This window comes from Lindgomyces ingoldianus, assembly GCF_010093535.1.
Source record: "Lindgomyces ingoldianus strain ATCC 200398 unplaced genomic scaffold BDR25scaffold_7, whole genome shotgun sequence".
In the NCBI taxonomy this organism is placed as follows: domain Eukaryota; kingdom Fungi; phylum Ascomycota; class Dothideomycetes; order Pleosporales; family Lindgomycetaceae; genus Lindgomyces; species Lindgomyces ingoldianus.
In genome coordinates this window covers 1,432,804-1,454,991 of record NW_022985168.1, presented here as the reverse complement: position 1 = coordinate 1,454,991, position 22,188 = coordinate 1,432,804, and the positions used below count along the sequence as shown (strand labels likewise).

The 22,188-nt window shown below is 49.1% G+C and overlaps 9 protein-coding genes across 9 annotated transcripts in view; 4 read left to right on the top strand and 5 right to left on the bottom strand.

Moving 5' to 3' along the window:
* Positions 1-203, top strand: part of BDR25DRAFT_216331 (TPR repeat protein) — a gene marked incomplete at both ends in the record, with an annotated part of 3,553 nt that extends 3,350 nt beyond the window's left edge. Inside the window, one exon of the mRNA XM_033684871.1 lies at positions 4-203. Within this exon, the coding sequence (XP_033551190.1) occupies positions 4-203 (200 nt within the window). The remainder of the gene's footprint in view (positions 1-3) is intronic.
* Positions 204-2,735: 2,532 nt separating this feature from the next.
* On the bottom strand, positions 2,736-3,219 carry BDR25DRAFT_215713 (uncharacterized protein; the record flags this gene model as incomplete). The annotated part of the gene is made up of 2 exons (XM_033684847.1): positions 2,736-3,105; positions 3,161-3,219. Coding segments are annotated over 2 exons (429 nt in total), but the record flags the coding sequence as incomplete, so codon positions are not given.
* Positions 3,220-4,260: 1,041 nt separating this feature from the next.
* BDR25DRAFT_162154 (alpha/beta-hydrolase) lies at positions 4,261-6,349 on the top strand (the record flags this gene model as incomplete). Its single annotated transcript, XM_033684055.1, has 11 exons — positions 4,261-4,487; positions 4,537-4,634; positions 4,692-4,770; positions 4,827-5,012; positions 5,058-5,145; positions 5,195-5,320; positions 5,379-5,637; positions 5,728-5,773; positions 5,853-5,981; positions 6,039-6,130; positions 6,189-6,349. Coding segments are annotated over 11 exons (1,491 nt in total), but the record flags the coding sequence as incomplete, so codon positions are not given.
* A 1,594-nt stretch (positions 6,350-7,943) lies between these two features.
* Positions 7,944-8,250, bottom strand: BDR25DRAFT_351897 (uncharacterized protein; the record flags this gene model as incomplete). Its single annotated transcript, XM_033694933.1, has 3 exons — positions 7,944-8,029; positions 8,076-8,140; positions 8,189-8,250. The coding sequence occupies 3 exons, from the start codon at positions 8,248-8,250 to the stop codon at positions 7,944-7,946; spliced, it is 213 nt and encodes a 70-aa protein (XP_033551187.1).
* A 29-nt stretch (positions 8,251-8,279) lies between these two features.
* Positions 8,280-9,202, bottom strand: BDR25DRAFT_385881 (uncharacterized protein; the record flags this gene model as incomplete). The annotated part of the gene is made up of 1 exon (XM_033697965.1): positions 8,280-9,202. Exon 1 carries the CDS (start codon positions 9,144-9,146, stop codon positions 8,280-8,282), a length of 867 nt encoding a protein of 288 aa, XP_033551186.1. The 5' UTR covers positions 9,147-9,202.
* A 1,621-nt stretch (positions 9,203-10,823) lies between these two features.
* BDR25DRAFT_281256 (kinase-like protein) lies at positions 10,824-15,992 on the bottom strand (the record flags this gene model as incomplete). Its single annotated transcript, XM_033687878.1, has 3 exons — positions 10,824-13,605; positions 13,662-15,618; positions 15,750-15,992. 3 exons carry the CDS (start codon positions 15,990-15,992, stop codon positions 10,919-10,921), a joined length of 4,887 nt encoding a protein of 1,628 aa, XP_033551185.1. The 3' UTR covers positions 10,824-10,918.
* Positions 15,993-16,317: 325 nt separating this feature from the next.
* BDR25DRAFT_340851 (uncharacterized protein) lies at positions 16,318-18,500 on the top strand. The gene is made up of 2 exons (XM_033693543.1): positions 16,318-16,617; positions 16,662-18,500. Exons 1-2 carry the CDS (start codon positions 16,560-16,562, stop codon positions 18,455-18,457), a joined length of 1,854 nt encoding a protein of 617 aa, XP_033551184.1. The 5' UTR covers positions 16,318-16,559; the 3' UTR covers positions 18,458-18,500.
* Positions 18,501-18,798: 298 nt separating this feature from the next.
* BDR25DRAFT_301732 (peptidyl-tRNA hydrolase) lies at positions 18,799-20,002 on the bottom strand. Its single transcript, XM_033689641.1, has one exon. The coding sequence runs from the start codon at positions 19,968-19,970 to the stop codon at positions 18,981-18,983; it is 990 nt and encodes a 329-aa protein (XP_033551183.1). The 5' UTR covers positions 19,971-20,002; the 3' UTR covers positions 18,799-18,980.
* Positions 20,003-20,225: 223 nt separating this feature from the next.
* BDR25DRAFT_332424 (DNA repair protein) lies at positions 20,226-21,767 on the top strand (the record flags this gene model as incomplete). Its single annotated transcript, XM_033692749.1, has 2 exons — positions 20,226-20,591; positions 20,643-21,767. The coding sequence occupies exons 1-2, from the start codon at positions 20,499-20,501 to the stop codon at positions 21,765-21,767; spliced, it is 1,218 nt and encodes a 405-aa protein (XP_033551182.1). The 5' UTR covers positions 20,226-20,498.
* Positions 21,768-22,188: the final 421 nt, after the last annotated feature.

The window sequence follows — 22,188 nt, the reverse complement described above, 5'->3', positions numbered from 1 at the left end:
CAGAAGTGCTCGCAGAAGACCATCCCGATCGACTAGCGTCGCAGCACGTGCTCGCCACAGCATACCAGGCCAACGGACAGGTCAAGGAGGCCGTCACGCTACTGGAATATGTGGTTAGAATGAAGCAGAGTGTCTATAGATTCAATCATCCTTCCCGAGTTGTATCTGAGAGTGTCCTGAAATCTTGGCAGGGTGCTGTTTAGCTGTGCTAGCCCTAAATAGATTTCAACTTTTCTGCTGTTCTTCGTTCGCGCTTCAAGCTGTGTCAGTATAGCTTATTGTGAATGCCATATCTTCACTCTTCCGCCTAAAGTGAAAGCGGCAGCTAGATTAATAGCGTAGTACATTGTATCGCCACCGCATGCAGGAACAATAGCCGAACCGCACCGGCTACACCATTGTCATAGATGTGAGGGAGGAAGAGGTTGAAATAGACCTCTAGAGAGGTTAGATCACTTAACGGTATTCACAGGATAGCTCCGACGCGAACCCGGTCGCTTAGGAGGTCTAATCGTGTGACTTTGTCCCCCTTGTTAGGCTCTCCTGGTTTTCCATCTGCATATCCGTATCCTCTATATCTAGGTCATCCTTATTCACGCCCTTATCCTTTTGAAACTAGGTTAGCTGAGTCGTAACCTCTCGCTGGAACCGAGCCTGCCCTTCTCATGTCATTGGTATTGGCCGAGTATCAAAATGGGCTCAAGTCATTTTTTTTAACCGGTTATCGCGGTTCCAAGATGATGCCTCCGGTGGCTTGAGGATTGGTCGACGAGGAGTTCGTTTTATAGGAGGGGAACGCACCTCACCCAGCTCCATTAGTAGTTGTACCTCACCAGCTGTGCTGGCGAGTGTTGCTGTACTCTTCTTCTTTATGCAGAAACCTGGTTTCCAAAGTTGCATAATTCCCCCATTGTCTCTTTGGTTACTGTTACACCTCCGCTGGCAGGTTTTTCATTCTCATTGACCCCACTGGAATTCTCATACTTCTCAGACGAGCTATGGATTTCGCGAACTTTGGTGTCCTTTTTTTGTCCCAAGGTGGTCTTGAACCAGTCCTCGTTCTTTGGGTTAGATGCGTCTACCATCTCAGGGCGAGAGATTGATCATGAAGTTGAATCTGAACTGGTGTATTTGTTCCCAAGCAACGAGATGGAGTAGAATATTGTTGAGGTCTTTGATGCTTGATCATGATGATGGTTAGGGTGATTGAGCTCACTTGAAGCTGCATGGGATGAATTTGAGCTCATTGTTGCTTGGTTGAATTCCCAGAGAAGTTGGAGTGAGGTCCTCATTTGTCGCATTCATTCTTTCCTAATCTGGCAACTCTGTGCCTATTGCTGCTTCCCGAAGTCCCGTCGCAATTCACGTTTGGCAAGGAAATGCTAAACATTGAATTTTCCAACTCCGTACGAACCTCTTGCAACGGCTGGAATATCTAAAGTCTAGTAACATCAGCCACTGCACTATTGCACTACGGCCGTTCCTGGTTTGTACTTGGTAGCAACGTTCTTCATGCTTCCAATGGACTTTTCTACTCCCATTCACAGCATGTTGCCCATAGCTCGCACTATTCCCATATTAGCCGGCAACTCCACGCTCTCCAAGTCTCCTGGGCGAGGAGGTCCTTTTCTGTACTTTAGACGCATCACAGTCGACCCCTTGCATTGTCTTTCATCCACGATGTGCTCTTGGTAAATCCTGGCAGACTCGGGTAACAGAGCATCCAAAGGTAGATCACCTCTTCCTGCTTCCTCTGTGGCGATCTTCCATTCGCAGATTTTAAGAATACTATCCCGAAGCCACATTCCTTCTTGCTCAGGGGCGAGTCTCAGCAGCTCCAACGCTTTCAACCGCAGCCGTAATAGTCGGCATTTGAGCACAATGAAGAATAATGGTGGTATAATTCCCATATCAAAGGATAATGGCGGAGGCTTTTCGCGGCGGTGCTCATGTATGAGTTTCTCGGAAAGTGTCAATATCTGCTCAAAGTCGAGAATATGCTGATCAAAAGACATTTCATCGCTGAGGAGAGTCGTTAGTAACACGGTTACTAGTGTATAGTACACGTGAAGGTACATGAAACTCGGAGTCAAAGACGTGTCTTGATGTACAACTGAGCCTGCCATCAATGCTTCGGTAGCCCCTTTCCACTGCTCAAGTCGTCGGAGATGAGTTAGTTGGATAGCGTCAATGACTGCGTCGTCCATGTCGCTAAACGAAGAGTATCTGTCGTGATCGCGCAGGCCTCTCATATATCCAAAAATGGCATTGTACTCATTGTCCAAACATATTCGAGACTCAAATATGCTTGAGAACGAACGTGGCATCAGCCCTATGGCCTCCATTTCTCTCGTCGACGACGTGGTTACACCAGGGGCCATACTACCGTGGATAGCTGCTTGGACCCTGAGTCTTGTGAAAGAGCGATTCAGCGATCCGTAGATGTCTTCTTTGTCGAACTCGCCACCTTCAGAAGAAATAATTCGGGGGCCCGATTTTCGCAAGTATTGCAAGATCTTCAGCCCACTGTTCAAATGTTGGAATCCCGAGTCCAGATTTTTCTGCAAGAACTCAATCCAAACAAACATCAAGCAAGACACTAAAGCCACCCGAGGATCCTGGTTTTCTGAGGAGAGATAATCAACAAGGCCTTTCACAGCTTTGGTGTACTGCTGCAGCACGTACGCGCTCGTCGAAGCCGTTTTGGCTAGCAGCTGGCCATTGTTTTCATGCACCTCGTATATTGCGCTCAAGGCAATTAAAGATTGCTGCACTGTGGGGAATGCATGGCTGAATTGCAGGAGAATAATATTCCAGAAATACGGTTCGAAGTTACCAGGCATGCTTGAAAGGTTTCGGGACCGAAAGTAATGGAAGCTCCGACGCTCATCCACGCTTGCTTGGATGTCAACCGAGGGAATGTAGGTAGTGACTAAAGCCGACAAGGCTTGTTTCGCTGGAACCGGAACCACGGCTGACTTTTTCAGCCGCTTGGTCTTCCTGGGTGTGGGTTCCTTGGGCGGATTATACCCATCGCATTTTCTCCCTGTGGACACGCACCTCTGACAGGAAGGCTTCTTCTCATCGCATTTAATACGCCGGATTCTTACAAGCATCAGAACCCGAACCTGCCACTCACAGCACTGGAAATCAAACTCACTTGCACGTTATGCATCCCGTTCGAGTTTTGGGTGCCCCTTTTCGGAACTTCGACACCATGTCTCGAGGAAGATTTGGCGAGACACTCGAATTCGACTCACTGATCATCCTTCCGTCTGCTGGCTGGCTTATATTCATTGCAACTGCAGTTGTCAGCGCCACTTCGACTCCGAGACATCGTAGTGTTGGGGACACCCGAGGCATCGCATACCATTACCAGCCTTCCTAAAATCAGATGGTTCAATTCGATTCAAATGCATCTCTGCTGTTGTAACTGAAAATATTCCTACTTCTGGGTCGACTGAAAGTAGTTGATATGAAAGTGTCACGGGATGGACGGAGCTCTACCGGTCTGTGGTCTAGATAAAGCTCATAGTTTAATCGCAGATTTCAAGACCGCCTTAAAGTGCACCATGTAATACGAGGATGCATGCAACGTACTTCATATAGCTTTCTGTCCCCATTGCCGGCACGAAGTTGGACCAAGCGCTCACCGCCAAGATCTCTATTTTCGGCTGCAGTTAAGCTTAAACAGACCCTTGTAATACGAACCGACCAATGGAAGTGCCTAGATCCAAAGCAGGCGTCCGCTTCCGAATCTTCATTCAGCCTTGCTGCGTCGTCCTCCTCTAAGCCTCAGCATGAAAAAAAGACAATCGAACGTTAGAACTGCATGTACGATGGTTCGGGATGTGGATTCCCTGCTTATTGACTTGAGTCGCTTCGGTAATTTGATTTGATGTGATCATGAACGACAGAATGACGCGAAACCGAACGAATCCGAGAACCGTTCTCAACTTTCCTAGCTTTCCGTAGAATTTCCTTGGGTGACGTTCATTCCTTTCGTATTGCAGGGACTATGTCACCGCAATTATGTCTGACATAGTTCTGAGACAATAGCCAATGCGCGTAGACCATAATCAAAGGTCTCAAAGCCGCAAATCTCACAATACAACATAAATATGAAGACTTCTGCAAAGTTGAACTTCTCGCTTGCCTAGGTCTCTAAAATCTTGACCGTCAATCATTTTCTTATATTCGAAAATGCGTTCATTCACTCCGTTCGTCTCGCTCTTGGGGATGATCTTAGTTTCTGCTCACCCAGCACACCAAAACACCATCAGATGGGTGGATTGCTCCAAAAATGTCCCGGAATCAAGCAGCACTTTCAATGCATCAACAATAGATCTCACTTCTCTTCCTCCAAATCTTCACTGTGGCCGACTCGACGTACCGATGGATTATTCCAAGCCTTTCTGCGATGGAAACAAGATCACGCTTGGGCTGGCTATGGTGCGACCTGCGAATCCTAAAGGAGCTTTGTTCTTGTGAGTTCTTTGGATTTGTGATCATAGGTGGTACTGAGATTTTTTTCAGTAATCCAGGAGGAAGTGATGCTGGCGTTGTAGTTGCGTGGGACGTCGCGCTAAATCTGACGCATGCTTTTGATGGGCTTGAAGACTTCGATCTGTTAGGTGAGGTCTCGCCTTTTATACTCCGTGCCGGTAATCACGCTAACCGCCAAGCTACAGTTCTGGATGTGAGGGGAACTTTTAGTTCGAATCCTTTGAACGTTTCGTTAGAAACTTTTGCTGGCATGAGTGGTCCATTGTGAGTCTTCCTCACAAATATTACTAGCCCTCTCGGGGTGTCTAAAAGTTGTTTAGCCCTACAAATCAAACGGAATTCGATATCGCCAAGAATGCATCTGCGACAATTATCCAATCGTGGATTGATAATAGCTCACCACCGGGTATCGTTGAACACGTTGGGACGAGGGAGGTGGTGCAAGACTATGAGAGCGTCCGAAGAGCTCTTGGCTATGATAGGATTAATTTCCTTGGGGGTTCACAGTGAGTATCTATCTTCTTTAGATACATCTGTCTGATAGAAAGAAGGGGTGGGCATCGAGCGGCTCAATACGCGGTAGCATTTCCTGATCGAGTGGGGAATTTTGTATTGGACTCAGCGGCCCCGCACGGACTTGTGAGCAGAAATACTTACTCGAAAACGGATGATTAACTAATAAGTGTAGCCAATCTATGACCAAGCGCAGGATCAAGTATTGGGAATGAATCGACTCATGCTTCGTGCGGATGCATACTGCCAAAACAACGCTTCATGTCCTTTCCACTCCCAGGGAAAAGGCAGTGTCCCTAAGGTCGGTCCCACCACCCGTTCCCCAATTTCTAATAGCCAATTCATAACACTTCTGTTAGGCATTCCATCAAATAATCGAAACAGCAAAACAATCCCCCTACTTCATCCCCGCCTGCGCGAACAGCACAACCTGCTCTCCATACATCACAGATCTCGACATCAGAAACGGAATGCTAGCGGCTTTGATCGTATCGCCTGACTTCCCAGTGATTCTGGAAGCAATAAATAGCACCTTGGCGGGCGATGCAAGTGCGTTTGTTAGTCCGCCTCTAACTCTTGGGGGTGTAGTTGCTATACCACTGCTTTGTAATGATTACAGTAAATTATATATAGGACTTTACTAGGAGGAAAATGCTGATGGGATGCTAGACTATCCAAGGACATTTGAGGAATTTCAGAAATCTTTAGACGATGGACTTAAGGTAAGACAAAGTCATACCCATGACGAGCGAAGGTGCTAATTACTTGACTAGAAAGACACTTCTGGCATTGGCCTCACTTTAGTTTGGCAAATTCAAGTATATTATCTACAGTCATTTTCGGTTGCAGCTTGCTTACTCCCACAAGCTTTACTGTTCCGCATGGCCCTTCGAAGTCCCAAAGCAGGAGCCTACAACTACGAATCAGTCCATGCTAATGGTCACCGCTGATTTTGATGGAAGGTAAAATCATAACTCCACCTTCTCACCACCTTCTTCATCAATCTAACAACTTTACAGCACACCAATCGAATGGGCAACCTTCTCCTGGAACACAGCACCAAAGTCGGTCCTAGTGGTTAGACACGGTGACGGCCACGTCTCATTTCCTCGTACGTACATCTTCCACTCCCCCCATCCTTATCATTAACATAACCTCTGGCCCCAAAGTGACCGATCAACCCTCCACAAAAATAACGAAAGATTTTCTCAACACTGGAATTCTACCATCAGCGCAGAACTCAACTCAGGTCACAGTGTATACGCCTGGCATGAAATTTGCGGGGATCTCAGATCCGTATGATGTCCCTACAGGGCCGGAGGCGGGCGATGTAGATAGTGGGGTGGTTGTGCAGGTTCCATTTTAAGTGAGCATGTGTGTTTGAGGGCAATTTTGGCTCCGAGATGGCGGCTATTGATGTTTATCATGGGTAGAGGATGAAGTGCTATTGATAGTCGCTCGTTAAATTCAGGATATCATTCTCTCAATGAAACTCAATCATTTGAATAACTTAACATAACGTGGAAAGTAAGGAAACCTATTCTGCAACGTGAGGCTTCGTTTAAGAAACTCGAGCTATTGCTTCGGAGTCTCCAATCCTCTAACTTCTTCCTCATATAGGAGCGATGCCCCTATCTTGCGTCTTGAGAAAGGTTGAGTGGGAGTTCTGGCCTGTGCACTTTCTCGATCTAGTGGGGTATTTCTTCCGTGGCGGCTACGAAGCCGCCGTTGATGAGATTTGCGAATTTAGGCATGTCCTAAGTTTGGTGTTGACTGGGGACTATTAAATTGAAGAAGCCGGCTCATGAGGATACTGACTATTGTTTGGCAGGGAACCGTAATGACTGTAACTAGGAATAACAACCTAATATTTTGTTTCTGGTTTCATGGAGGACTTTTAGACTGGGATTGTACTTTAGATCCAAGATCAAAAATGCAGAAGCCGCACAAAAAGAAAAACCTCTAGACCAAGGTGCCTGGGTTATATTGTTATAAGTTTTGGACACTAATTGCGACGCAGCATCTCCTCAAAGAAGGCCGGCAAGGTCACGAAAGTGCACCCGCTGTTCTATTAAACTCCCAAGACCCGTTCAACATGTTTTAGGAACAAGCAAATCTATTGAGTGTAAAAGCCGCGAGTAACTCCACCTCTAGCTGCAGCCTTATCTTCTAGATATTCTACTTATCTCCGCCACTAACTAACTCGCCAACTCCTCCCTTAATACATCCCTTACATCCTTCTCTTTGTCTCCCCTACAATCCTCTTGCCACTGTCCTTTCTTAATCGTTTATGCGTAAGAGGCTTGCATACCTGTGTATATAGTTGGCTAGTTTCAGACATCATTAGCAACGCAGAATCTCTCTAACGTCAGCCAGCTAGGACCCAAAACGGGCCAGATGCTCCTTGAAGTCACCAAAAGTCTGGCTAGGGCGATTTTAGAATAGCAGGGAGCAGAGACGACGCAAGCTGTGCAAGGATATATTTATGGGTCTGCCTATGCATGTGATCTATCAAGTTGCTCTGACACAGACTCAGAGAGCGAAATATTTGCAATTCAGCCCGGCAAGTCTTTAATATTGTGCTGCCTGTTCTCTTAACCTACCATGAACGCACTTGACGAGTTTTTATAACAGTAGGTACAGTGATGATGAAACCACGCTTAGGGAGATGATTCCGCGGCTACTTGTGTAGGAGATTAGGCTCCTTTGACACAAGACTAGAAGCCTAAGGCCCTCCAATCAAGCCTTATAAGTCTCCCAAAGAAGGCTTTCCATTCAAGTAAAACTACAAGAGGCCATTTAAGGCGCTGAAAAGGAGTATAAAGAGAGCCTAGTTACTTTTTGCTAAGAAGTGGGCGCTAGGAGGACTGTATTTATCTGTAGTGAATTGCAATTGAGTATTCTGCTCTTTTGGAGGTCATTAATTACACGCCGAAAGAGTCCTTATCACTATATCTCAGACTAGAAAGGGAGTAAGTAGGCACGGAAGGCGTTGAAGAGTATCTTAAAGCTTCAAGAGTCAATTCAAATCCTAAAAAAAAAAAATTAGTAGCCACTCAAATTCTGTCGAGAAGTAGGTAGCATGGATTCATAATTCGTGAAGTATCTGTGAAGAGGGTACCTAGTCCAAGCAGGCCAACCCTATCCTAACCGTAACAACATAAGAGACTCAAGTTGATTACATGTCCGATGTTCACCGGAACCCCTTAAAAGCTCCCCATATCCTCTCATCCCACACTCTATACCCACAAGCCGGACATCTAAATGCCAGCGATTTTCATAGCAGCCTCAGTCAAGGCCAGAATGCGATCCTCTAAGTCTACACCCTCCCTCTCTCCAGCACGCTCTGCGATCGCCATCATCTGCTTAGCCAGGACCGGGAAGCTCTTCTCCATGCGGACTAGAGCATGAATAGCCTTAACACCACCTTTAGTCTTAGCAAGGTCCCTCAAATACCCATACGCGCGTTCACCCTCCTGGAGTTGCGCAAGAGCATCATTTGCTAACTGGGTCTGAGCTGCGAGCTGATGCTCCAATTCAGCAACACGGGCTTGAGATTCAGCAACCTGACGACGCAGTGCACCCTCGCGTGTCTCGCCGACACCGACATCGTACTCGCACGTGAGACCGCGGCCGGCACAGCGGTTGCAGGTGGGACGAGTGCCGTCGCATGCGATCTTGCGGGAACGGCAGGAGAGACAGGCAGCGGGGACTTGGGAGCGCTTACTTTTGGCGGGAGCGGAGATGATGACGTCGTCGGAAGAGGAACCAAATGGAGGAGTGAGGCGGAGCTTGAACTTGAGCTTGACGGCTTTGGCGGCCTTCTCGGTAGCAGAAGTGGACTTGTCGATGATGGACTTCTTGATGATGCCGGCGGGTTTGGGCTTGAGGACAGAAGACTTCTCGTCGATGGCAGGAACGTTCTTGGTTCCTGGCTTCTCCTTGACGGTGGATTTCTCCTGGGAGGTAGACTTCTTAGTGGTGGTGGCATTAGCAGTAGACTCATTGCCATTGTTGCCGTTGTTGAAGTCAGTGACATCAGGGGAGTTCTCACGAAACAGGGCCGGGGAGGTGGCCTTGGAGGCAGGCCTGTGAGAAGAAGTACGGGTGGTACGCTTAGCAGCCATGGAGATGAGATAGATAATATAAGGAAGTCGAAAATATACCGTAGAGTGTGGTGGAGATAACAGGTAATGCTCTTAAGACGTATAACTAGACGTCGGGAGCAGGCGATGTAGGAAGAAGACGAGACGAAAGTCGGTACTTTGATACGTTAAGGAGTTACAAGATAGTAAGAAGATGTGATGACAGCGGGTGGCTCGCAGAGATGAATGGAATCGAAGCGGCGATGATCCCGGGGCAGGATAGGTGCTCAGCACTGGAACAAGAGGTGATGATAGTAGCAGGAGCTGGAACAGCTAAATAAAGTTGTAGCAGGATAGCTCTCAGAGCAAAAAGATAGTGCCAGCACTGGATGAATTGAAGCAGGACTTGTAAAACCGGAAGCTGGAAGGAGGTCGAACAAAGATCGCAGATTCTAAGAAGAAAAGAAGATGTGAACGAGACTGAGTGATAAGAAGTAGAGATGGAGATGGGTAGGTATTTGTGGTCGAGACCCTCTAGCCCCATCAACAATAGCAAGAGGACTTATTGTAGCACAAATTCGGGGGCAAGGCCGGGAGATTTTCGGGGAGGTCTGGGATCTTTGGGCCATTTTTCCTTTTTTAGGACTGGTGAAGGTAGCCATGGTGTTGAGGTTGTGGAGGCTCTTTTTAAGGCTCAGAACACTAATGGCAAAATTTCGACCATGCCAACGGAAATTCGTAACACCGATTCTTGACGGGAAAGAGTACATTCAGATATAAACGTGTATCAGGTGTGAGGTACTTTGATCAAGGGAATATTGGGATATCCTACCTTGAATGCTAGAAATCTACATCTTCAAGAAATCTCGGCCACAACTCTCTCACTGTGGCAGCAGTACCACATGCGGGCGCTATTGGGCTGAAGCGTTTCAGGTGAGTGGGGCCAGGGTTCGTGCGTCGAACAAAAAAACGCCGCTGTTAAGGTTTAGTAGACAGTAATTTTAAATAATGAGGTGAACAAGCCTCACCGAGTGAAAGTGGGAGGGTGAATGCAGAGAATGTAGCAGGGGCGCCTGCGAGCAGCACCATACTCCCCTCAAAGGTTGCAAGCAAAATTGCTCTTCAATCTCGCAGAACGAGAGGTAGATAATGGTGGAGGCGCATCACAAGATCTCTCACGTGATGCGACCCCTAACAGGCAGCGGAAGACTGAGCCTTCTCGAAGAATCCGAAGGGGGAGAGAGTGGTGGGGAGTGGGAAGAATCGAGGTACGAAGCAAGTAGGCTTAAGTAGCCTATATTTAGGGAACTGGAAGTCTACGAAACACACAGGCGGTGAGCAGGAGCTTGACTTGTTGCTGTGGACATTTGCTCAATGGGCTATAACTGAATAGAGATTGCTTGATCGCCTTCCTCTGCAGATTAACCTATGCTATTAGCATAGAACTGCTTAGAAGTATGACGTTAAAAATTAATACGAATATTGAGGGGTGTAAACGCTCGTGAGGGTTGTACTGACTGTATACTGCGATACTACTTAGGACAGTACAACTAGAGCATCATTATCCTGATTCATAACCCCCCTTTAAATTTTCGCAGGGATTGGACAAGACAAGAGGGATGAAGTGAAGCATCGCATCGCAGAAGTTAAGGAACAGATAGAGAAGAGATTCTTCTTGATCAGCAACTTATGCTGCTTCTTAGACTATACCTATTCGGTCCGGCCTACTTGCATGTGAAGTTGTGCGCGCTAGTCCCCTACCTAACTAGATTTAATCCGTCAACCAGAGCTTGAACCAGCTCAAAGCTATCGATCTAGCTCTCCAAGTCGTAGAGCAGACACCCACCGGTCCTGAAGTTATACACGAATGCCTTCCCACCTTCACCGCTCCGTCCAGCCCCATCAGCACTGACCTCCTTCCAATTCGCGGCATAATTCAGGAGCAGATCATGCAAGTCTTGCAGATACTTCCGGTCTCCAAGTGGTAAGCTTTGAATGGCCTTTCTCCAGCCATCAGGATCGCTCAGCCTAGTCTCACGAATTAAATTCATGACCTCATCTTTAGTCTCGATGGCAGCTATTGGCGCATTCTCAAATGACGACAACAGTTCCGCTGAACGCGTTTGTGCGGCCTCGACAATGCTCCATTTATTGGTCTTCTTGGAGCGATGTTGCGAGATGAGAACGTCGACGTTTGCCTTCGAAGCGGAGGGAGCGGTTGAAGAAGGTGGAGGTGCAACCCTGGACAAACGCTGTGCTGCGGTACCCTCTCGCAGCTCTCGATCGCGAAGTTCGTTGCGGAGGTAACCGAGTAGATCTGCAGTACGCAGATCAGTATCCTCTTTCTTCCCAATGCTCTTCACTTTGAGATCTGGCTTGTCGCTTGCAACCCCATGTTTAATAACAATGACCCAGCTGTGTCTCTCGTCACGGTAGTGTCTAAGAAGATCCTCAATCGAATGAGCATCAATGGCCAGTTCAGCTGTGTAGCCATGAGCAATGAGCTCTGCGACCATCTTTACTCCGGTCGATCTCAGTACTGCAGGATCTAAGCTTGCAATGAGACAGTCACATCGTCGAGGCATCCATGAGGCAGCCGGGCTACCCTCTTCAGCTTGCTTCTTGAGAAAAGTTGACTTCTCTGGCTTCTTCAAATACCGTGCCATTGAATTCACGAGCCGGTCCCAACCGAGGTTCATGCCAACACCGTGGTATCCCACAGTAGGGCTGCCTTGACCTAGCCCTTTCGATCGATACTCTTCGATCAGCTTATCGTATCGTCCGCCAGCTGCAAGAACCTCTCGCTGTTTGGTGTCAAAAAGGCACTGGAACAAGATCCCACCGGAGTAGAACTTTTCGTTGAAGCTGCTTAGTGGACTGACGTAGATTTTGCGCTTAATGTTCCAGTGCTTCATGTAGCTGACTACCGAGCTCAAGTGTGCAAAGATCGCATGAGTTTTATCGAAGTATTTGGTTCCTTGGAAAGTACGTCGTAATTTCGAGAATGCTCTCTCAGGGGTGTCTCTCCAATCAAACAGGGCAAGGTCATCTAAAGAGGTCGATGATACCCCGACGGCCGGGGCTCGTAGCTCGTTTCGTATATTCTGCCAATTGAGCTTCGCTATGTTTAGCTTGCTCAACACTTCTTTCACCGCTGGCCGCTGTGGGATGTTGATTCTGCAGAAGTCCATCACCATCTCTAAGATGTCGGCATGGTTCAAGTGGAAGCACATCTGCGTTGACGCGAGAGACGGAAAGTCATCGACAACCTCATCGATTACTTTTAGGACCTCAGCCTCCTTCAGGGCAAGATCCAAGGTATCGTATGATAAGATGTCAAAATCGGCCTCCCCGTTGCTCCGCGGCGCTCCCCCGGTGTAGCTGTCGCGGTAGACGGACCCGATTGTAAAAGTCTTCTCAATGAACGGCGCGCCTCTTCCGACACTTCTCGCGTAGGGCAGAGTCAGATCGTATGGTAGCTGCACAAGAGTACCTGAAGGGTCGAACAGTTTTACAACGTTGTTATTCGTATAGTGGTCTGACCAAGGTAACAACAGCTGGCGCTGTATCTCCACTGCCCCATGTGCCCGGAAAATTACGGCTAGACGATCTTTGACAAGACTCTGCAGCATCACATCGTTGGCTTTAATGCTATGAGAACCCGCGCCAACCCCCATATCCCAAGCAAAGTCCTTCACCTGCGTATCGGGGTTCTGCGAGAATATAGCAGCCATCATTTTGGTGTAGTGTGGCGAATTACGGTCTGACAGAGCTTTTAGCGCTTCTTTAACAGCTTCGTCCTCGATCTGGATGGGGACCTTGCCGCTTCGAAGGAGCTCTGCGCAGCTCGGCCTCTCACTTGGTTTATGGCTGATAAGAGATGTAATGATGCTTCCTTGGAGGGACTTTTCGGGTGTTTCGAAATCACTAGGCAATGCATGTTTTCTCTCACGGAGTTGGCGAATGACCTGGTCCCGTTCCATGGCCGTCTTCAGAGGATAACACATCTCGAAGAAGATAATGCCCATCGAGTACATGTCAACTTTGTCGGTATAGGTACCGGTGACGTCAGAGCGCAGCTCTGGAGCAACGTAGAGAGCCGTACCGATACTACGAGTCATGTCTCCGTCTGCATTACTGTCCGATGGCCCCTTGTCTGTCCTCTGGTATTGACCGCTCGTGGCAAGGCCAAAGTCTCCTATTTTGGGGGTTTTTGCCACGTCAATGAAGATGTTGTCCGGCTTTAGGTCACGATGAATGATTCCGTGACTGTGAACATGAGCAAGGCCCTCCAGAACCTGCCGTAATAGCCTCCAGCACTCTTCGGGGTCGTCGTATAAATCCCTTCGTATGAGATCGCGGAGGGTTTGCTTTTCACAAAACTCCATTTGAATGTACAGGGTTGTTTTTACCGGACGAGCAGGGCGTGAGCTGGAGACCCTATGTTTGAGTTTTACCGGAGACTGGGGATCAGCAGGACCCGATGCTTCGGCGTCGTCATCTATAACCTTCTATGAGCAGGCTGTCACATAACGGTTAAGTCAGGAGGCAACTCACCAGACTCAGAAGCGAAGACAACTGCACCGTCATCATCCTCATCCGACTCTTCATCGGTGCCGAACTCGATCTTTGGATATCCACTGGAACTGATGAAGTCCAACCCGCCAGTATTCCTCCCGAAGGCGTCACCGCCAGCGTCTCTATGTGAGACATCGGGACCCGAACTAGAGCCCTCCACGGTCACAGTCGCAGATGTTTCCTCCTCATTCTCTGAAACTCCAGATATCTCTTCTTCCGGCCAGGCAGTGTAGTACCGTACAACACACGGGTGATTGAGACGAGAAAGTAGCATGACCTCAGACAAAACCTCCGTGAGTGCTGAAGCGGACTTCTGTTTGATTTTCTTTATCGCATAAATGCGGCCGTCGGTCTTGTTGCGGGCTTTGACAACTTCGCCGTACCCACCTTTACCAAGTCGGCCTGCTTCCACCCATTCACTCGCGTACCGTGAGAAAGGTCCACCAACTCCGGCGGAAGACTCGCGCCGGAGACGGTTGATTGGAAGGGAAGTGGACGACAACCTTGAGCGTACAGGCCATGGGGCATGTTCGTAAATAGGCACATCGTCCCTCAGAAACTCGCATGGGATAAGGTCAAATGCAGAAGGCCGCTTCTTTGGATCGGGCTTGAAGAATCTACGCATAATCTCCTGTAAAGGCTCAGTTAATTGAAGAGAATCCGAGAGTTCCTTGGGAGAATTGTATTTTTGTGGTGCCTCAAGACCGAACAGCATCTGGTTGAAGACAACACCGAGGTCCCATACATCTGTCTTCCTTGTTCGCCGGGCGTCCTGAGCTAGCTCGGCCGGGACCCAAAAGGCCGATCTAGATGTTGTAAAATATTGGTTCCCCAGACATAAGTCTCTCAGATGGTGAAGACTGTCTTGAAAACCGGCATCGGAAAGTTTCACGGAGATACCACTATTGGGGGCCTTGTAGAGAAGGATGTTGTTTGGGTGGATTCTCTTGTGAACCACGCCGTTGCGATGGTAGAAATCCAGCGCTTCAAGGAGATCGATGGTCCAGGATCTCACTTTCGCAACATCGATCTCGCCATCATCCTCGAGCTTTTCGCCGAGGGAGCCCTTGTTTGCCAAGTCCATTAGAATGTTGATTTCCCACCCAGAATTGTTAGCCGGCTCTATCTTGAAGTCAAGGATACTCATTATGTTGGGCTGGCGCAAGCGTTTTAAGTCCTCTACTTCCTCTTCGAAGTCCATAATGACCTTCTTGAGCTGTGCGCTACCTGAAGGCTTCGAACTACTAACATGGATGCGTTTCAATACGAGGGTAATTGCGTTTGGGCTTCCAGCGGGCTTCACTAGGAGCTGCTCTGTCACGGGTCCCGTACGGAACGGAAGTAGGCCGTCGACGGCAGAACATTCAATGGTCCGGCCTTCGTTCTCAAGTACGATCATCCTGTCGAAAGATACTTGGTTGACGATATGCCCATCAGGGAAGTATGAAGGAGCCGGTGTTTGACCGGTAGCTCGAGTTTTCTTCTTTGCTACAATCTCTTTGCGCCTCATTTCGTCGTTAACCATCTGCTGTAGAACCCGCTCTTCCTCGGCTTTCTCTTCATTTCGTTTCTTCTGGAGTTCCTCTTCGTGTTGCTTCGCAATTTGGGCAGCGACAGCTTCGTGGACGGCTCGCTCTTCCCCGAGGTTGACAAATGTGCTATCATTGTCACGAAAGGCCACCTCGTCTTCGAGAATATCCTGGATGGAGGTGGCTATTTCATGTATCATGACCTCCCCGACGAGCTCTTTTGGCTTCGTCTTGAGAAGACTTTCAAGCCTCTGTCGTGTCTTCAGACGAAGATGCTCAGTATCCTTGAGTGACAGTGTAGGCAATGACTTAGGATAGGTAGCAGTAAGCTTTGCAGACAGTGTGACGGATATATCGTCACTCGAGAAAGCCTTCAGTTTCAAACGCAACGCGCGGTCGGTCGTTTTCTAAGATGTATCTTAGCAACTACTTTGTAGCGAGTGTGACTCATCATGTAAGCGGCAGAGAAGGGTCGCAACTTGGATGAAATAATAGACCAACAGCCATTCAAAACTGGGGAAACAAGGCCAATACGTACACTCCAAGCTCCCCTAACCTCCACCTCTTCAAAGTCCTCCATGAAAACAGCTTTCAGGACTTCGACTTCGTCTTCCTGGGCCTGCTCATTGTTATCGACATGCTGGGACAGCGCAGGCTGCTTTCCGGGCTTGTTCTCCTTAGCGAGAGACTTTGCAGGAGACTTTCCCAGGGCATCTGAGCTATTCTTCTGTGATGGTGCATTAGTTACAATCTTATTCCAAGCAGTCTTTGGCGGTGCCATGTTGGGCTGTGTCGTGGGTGATTAGCATGCCAACTGTGATGAGAGTTGACAAGGAGACACGCAGCCGAAGCTGCAGTCGGTCACACTGCAGACATTTTATTTACGTTGCAAGTGAAAGTGAATAGATTTTGGTGGTGGTGGTGGTGGTGGTGGTGGTGATCATCACCAAGCCTTTCACTGCCACCAGCATGGTTCGCCGCTCAGTCATTAGTAAAGGTGCATATAGCGATCCGTGCGACAGTGAGCTTGGCAGTCGCGTCCACCATCAGCTCGACTTCCTAAGTGACGTTATTGTCAAGAGCTCACCACATCGTAATAGTACCTTCTTGGCCTTTCTAATCGGTAAGTTGTTCAATCGCGCAATTGCATGGCGACCGTTGGAGGGAGCTACATTTCACAATTCTTGCCTGCATTCCGGTGGCCCTGCTATCGGTTTTGAGGGTAAACAAACCACCAAAACAAGACCGCCTCCACACCACACCTCGTGAACAGCCTCGCCTAAACGGCAATTGGGTTTTGAGGGCCTTCCAATCGCTTCTATAGCCGGCAACGGCCCTACAGGCCACAATGTTTTCGTGGATTACGGGCCCGCGGATAACCAACGTCATGGAGGACCTTCAGACAGGTAAGGCATTTTCCTTCCGTGGAACGTGAAGCTGACCGGAACAGATCCTGCCTACGACACAACATTCATTGAGCCTCCGGAGACTCCAGCACATCAGTTCGTCGCGAAGGCTTTCAAGCAGGCCATCTTTGGAACCCCTGCTGCCGAGGAAGCGACCATGGGCAAGAAGCTCGAGAAAAAGAAGAAGATAGATGCAGCCAATGCTAAAACAGCGGAAATACCTGCCCCGAAAGAGGATGTGCTCTTCTCATCACCCTCGAAACAGCCCAACGGCATTCTCATGACCCCCGGCACTGCTGCGAAAGGACGAAAGACAGTCTCCTTTGGAGCACATGTGGTCGACAATGAGGGCAAACGGGCAAATGCAGGGAAAAATGGGATCCCGAATGACTGCCCTGGAAAGTTCCCGAGCCCCTGGACCCCAGGAACTGAGCTCAAGGAGGATGCGGACATCGACAAAAAGCCCCACACTAAGCTCACCGCTGCTCTTTACGAAGCGCGAACAACCACACAAACCAAAACTGGTCAGAAACCTAAAGCCAAGGATGACAGTGATATCACGATAGACCTAGGTGCGCCGCGTTCAGAATCGGGCAAATATTGGAAAGAGCAGTATGAGTCATACGCCGAAAAGAGTGAGAAGGAGATGCGAAAGCTTGTCACGAAACAGCAGATGGCTAAGAGCTTTGCAAAGAAGAAAGATGGTGAGGTGAACGAGCTAGCTACGCGACTCACCGAGGAGCGAAAACGATTTAGGACCAGGGAGCGAGAGCTGGAAGACCAGAACAAGGACTATCAAGAGCGCCTGCGACAAGCCATGGCGGAGAATGCTCGCGCGAGCATGGAGATCGCCGCCCTTAAGAGCCGCATAACGGCATTAGAGAAGTCCTTCACGGTGGCGTCTTCAGACGTTCAAGAGAGTAAAGTGTCCTTCCAAATCTTCGAAGATTCGAGCAGGGATTCTAGCCGTCTTCACTTAGAGCAGAAAAAGGCTTCTGAGCCCCGCTCTCGCCATGCCGTCGAACCTCCGACCATCACCTTAGCTAAGCCGGTCTATTCCGCCCGCTTGCTACCAGAAGACAAGGAGAACTCACCACCGAAGGCTCGTCGAACCCGCCGGCAGTCAATACCAGATGCGTCCTCGCACCCAATGATATCAAATTCAACAGCATCAAACACTGCTCAAGACTCCGCCTATCCTTTCATACCCGCCAAATCCTCTATGACCTCTTCACGACCCGAAGAACCACCTTCAAAGACGACGCTTACTCCTCGACAAATCGACCTTCCTCAGAAGGCTACCCTAAGCGTCCGTCAACCGCAACTGAACAAGGAGAACATTCCGACGAAATCCGCGGCCATTCCCCAGTCGAGCCCATTGCCATTGCCTTCCCCCGACCCATGGATGCAGCCGGACTTTTCTAGCTCCTTCCAAAATAGCCCGCTTCCGCAGATGGATAGGATGGCCTTGCCAATCTCAAGTGGGCACTCATATTCCCGACCTGAGAAACCCCTCCACTCGAGTAAGCTGATGCACTCGCGCACTTCAAAGTCTGTTTCTATCTCTCGAAACGACAACCTTAGTGCGCGAGACGCCACTAGCCATCGTGTTGAGAAGCCTGCGCCCCGGGACGCAGTGCGCGAAGCACCTAAGTCAAGTAAACATGCCGCTGAGAAATCAGCTCCTCAGGATGCCAAGTTCGATGTTTCGAAGAATGGGGCACATCATATGGAGGGTTCTTCACTTGTGGCAAAGAATAGGGTGGCGCTACCGGTAGACCGAAAGGAACAAGCTAGGAGGAGGCTGGAGGAGAGGAAGCAGAGGAGAATGGCTTCATGATCTGTCTCGTTCTTCATCTTCTTGGGAGTTTTGCGGCTCGTGGTGTTAGTATCCACTATTCTGTCGAGAATTGCTGGATGGTGTTCGCTCTCAATGTGGATGGGCGATGGTGTTCTTGGGCTTTTTGGGAAGCATTATATCCACTTGGAGTGTGTATCTTTATCCAGCGCTCTCACCACTTGGGTGTGACAATTGCAATGGTTTTTCGCCAGGCCTAGTCTGCCCAAATCTTATTTCTCGTGCCTATATTGCAATGGGCTTAATTGTCAAGACGCACCAATTCAGGCCGAAGACAGGACTAGTATTGAGGTATTAGGGTTCTGAGTGGTATTATCTATTGGGTATCACTGAGACATGTTTAAGTCTCTTACAATACTATACAATATCCTACAAACTCTTGTCAAGATTGCTTCGGGAGGGGAAGTCTGTCACTATTTCCAACTCTTCCAAACTCCTCAAAATTCGATGCTCTGTACCAACTCTGTCATACACAACCTAACGCGACCCAACTGAACTCATATGCTCAGACTTTTATCCTCCCCTCACTAATCAACCTCAACTGCCCCATAACTGGCCCCGCGGCCCTCTCCAATGCCTTCTCCTCCTTATACCCCATCCTCCTTAGCACATACTCCGCCACAACCTTTGAATCCCTACTCTCTGGTCTTCCAATCCCCACCGTCACCCGCCAAAACTTCACGCCCTGCAAATGCTCTTGACAACTCTTCACGCCATTATGTCCCCTTGCACTACTGCTCCCATCCCGTGTCTTCACTTCCCCCAATGGACTTTCCAACTCATCATGCAACACCACCAACCTAGGTTCTCGCCCCTGTCCCTCCATCTCCCGCCGATACTTATCCCATGCTTTCCGCACGCTGCGGCCGCACACGTTCATGAGTGTTTGCGACTGCCAGAACACGAAGTTGTCCTCGGGCTCCACATCTGAGGATTTTTGGAACCCTTTGATTATGTGGAAGGAATCGAAACGCTCGGATTTGGGACGTGCGGTTAGGCCTGATAGTTCTAATTTGAAGGAGTTGTAGGGCTTGCGCGCGTGGAGGTAGGTGAGAAGGTAGTGGCCAGTGGAATGGAGGGTATTTTTGTAGGCGGGACCGGGGTTGCCGAGGGAGCAGACTAGGAGGGGGTGGTTGAGGGCCGGCGGTGGCATTGTGGAGAGCGATCTAGGTATCGAGATCGAAGTAGAGGGTTGTGTGCGGTTTAGTGTGCGGTTCTTAGGCGGGTCGTTTGGAGGAGTGGCGTTGCTGGATGCTGTAGAAATCGGGGAATTGGATTGTGCAGGGGAGTCGATTAGGTCTCTTTGTTTCTTCAGTTTTCGCTTCTCCCTCCGACTCAAGGGCGGTGCGACTTCAATCGTGAATTCATCGTGCTCATCTGTCGCAGTAAATTTCTCGGCTGAGGCATCGGGATCTTCAAGGATGGAGCCGGGGCTGCTCCGGATCGGCACAGGCCCGCTGCCGGCCACGTGCGCACGTGTATGCGTGTTCACCATTTTTGTAGTGGGTGCGAAACCAATGAATGTTAGTGAGGGATATTGGGAAGACAGTGTAGGCGGCTTTTGTTATATGAGCTCTCCTTTGCCTATTGTTTGATACCTGATGACTGTGCTGTTCCTTAGTTCAACTGTGAAGCGCACAGCCACAGCAAGAGTCATATCTGTATTTGTCATGGCGGTGCATTGGAGAACTGCCGACGTTGGCTTTCGCTGTTCGTGCAGTGAATCCCATCTATGACATAAGATTTAGGCGTGAAAGTGAGCCTTTGCGAGGATAACTTCAAAGAAAGGGCGGAGATCCGAAGGCGGAAATAAGGCTGAACGAATTGGAGGTCTGGGCGCGCATCACCATCTCGCTCGCGACTTACACTGAGCGTTCCGTATCAAAAAATCCGATAGCTCACATCCGGCTTTGGACGCATACGCTTTGGAACGTCTTTGGACTTTCGTCCCCTTTTTAATTCCTGCTCTTTCCATCTTCTATCTCTCAATCTGCTCCTGTCTTCTCCGTCCACATCCTCTACAATGGCAGACCGACCCTCAACGCCACCACAGGCAACCCGCTCCTCTGGCAGACTCCCCCCAAACCCGCTCACCCCGGAGCAAATTCGAAGAATGGTACTACCTCCACAACTCCTCATATCACCATCTCATACTAATCCAACTCAGGAAGAAGCCCGCCTAAAAGCCAAAGCCCTCGCGCAATCCACCACCACCAAAATGACAACCCCGACCGCCCCCCAGCCCGTCCCAGTCTCCGGCACGAAACGTCCCTACTCCTCTCTAGCTCCCTCCTCTGTCCCTAAAACCTCCCGCATCGTATCCACCAGCACTAACACCGGAATGACACAACCGCCTTCCAATGACTTCATCCAGCCGGCCAAAAACTTCGGCCGCTCCGAGTACATCGAATATGACTTTTCTAAAATGACGGACACGAAGGGTGGGTTTTTGAGTACGATCGATGATCCACATAACAAGGCCATGTGGAGTGGGCGCGGGAAAGAAGAGGAGCAGAAGCCCGAGGGAATGACGCTTGCGGAGTGGGAGCGCGAGCGTGTTCGGCGGAAGTTAAGGGAGAATAGGGCCGGGGTGTATGAGCCTGGTATCTCCATCCTAAACGCAGACGATGGACGAGAAGACGAATTAGCCGAGGGTACTGCTTCAGGAGAAGAGTTCAAGGGCAAATACAACGACGGACTCCGCGATATTCCCGGCAAATGTCGCGAATGCAGGAGTTTAGAAGTGGACTGGAAATGGGCCGATGTCTTCTCGATATCCATCTGCGCCGCCTGTCGCGAAAAATACCCAGACAAGTACTCACTGCTTACTAAAACGGAAGCCCGTGAAGACTACCTCTTAACTGATCCGGAGCTCAAAGATGAAGAACTCTTGCCCCATCTCGAGCGCCCAAATCCCCACAAAACAAACTGGAATAACATGCAGCTATTCCTACGTCTGCAAGTCGAAGCCTACGCCTTCTCGCCTAAGAAGTGGGGATCGCCGGAAGCTTTAGACGCTGAGTATGAGAAAAGACAGGGCATTGCGAAAGCCAGGAAGGAGAAGAAATTTAAGAACAAGCTCGAGGATTTGAAGAAAAGGACGAGGGTGGAGGCGTATAAACGCGCGAAGTTAGGGGGGCAGGGAGAAGGAGCGAATTTTGGTGATCGGATTAAGGGATGGGGGGATAGACATGTGCATGAGTGGGGGAGGAGTGTGTTGGATCCGGAAACGGGCATGATGAGGAAGAGGTGTGAAGAGTGTGGGATGGAGGTTGAGGAGTTGGAGTTTTAATACCCGTTCATGTGATGAGAGACGACGCAATGTATATCAGGATGATAGCCAATAGGGAATACCACCCATACTCCCAAACCCTCGACACTAGTCGTGTCTTCATTCTGAACTGATGGGTGTGCTGAAGTAATCCTCATGCGACATTCCAATTCTCATCTTTGCGTATATCTTGTGTGAACTTCTATCCATAATATCTCACACTCTACGAATATTTCCGCCATCTAGGTCTTATTAAACACAAAAACGCAAACAACTTCCCAAATTTAGCCAAATTCCTCCTCCACCTACATCTCTACGTCCCAGTCGGATCGCTACCCCACCCTCCTCTCCCCTCCATGCTATCTTCCGCTTGTGTGACTCTCTCCTGGTTTCCTAGACCGTAGTCATGGCTTACAAGACTTGCATCCATTAAATCACCCTC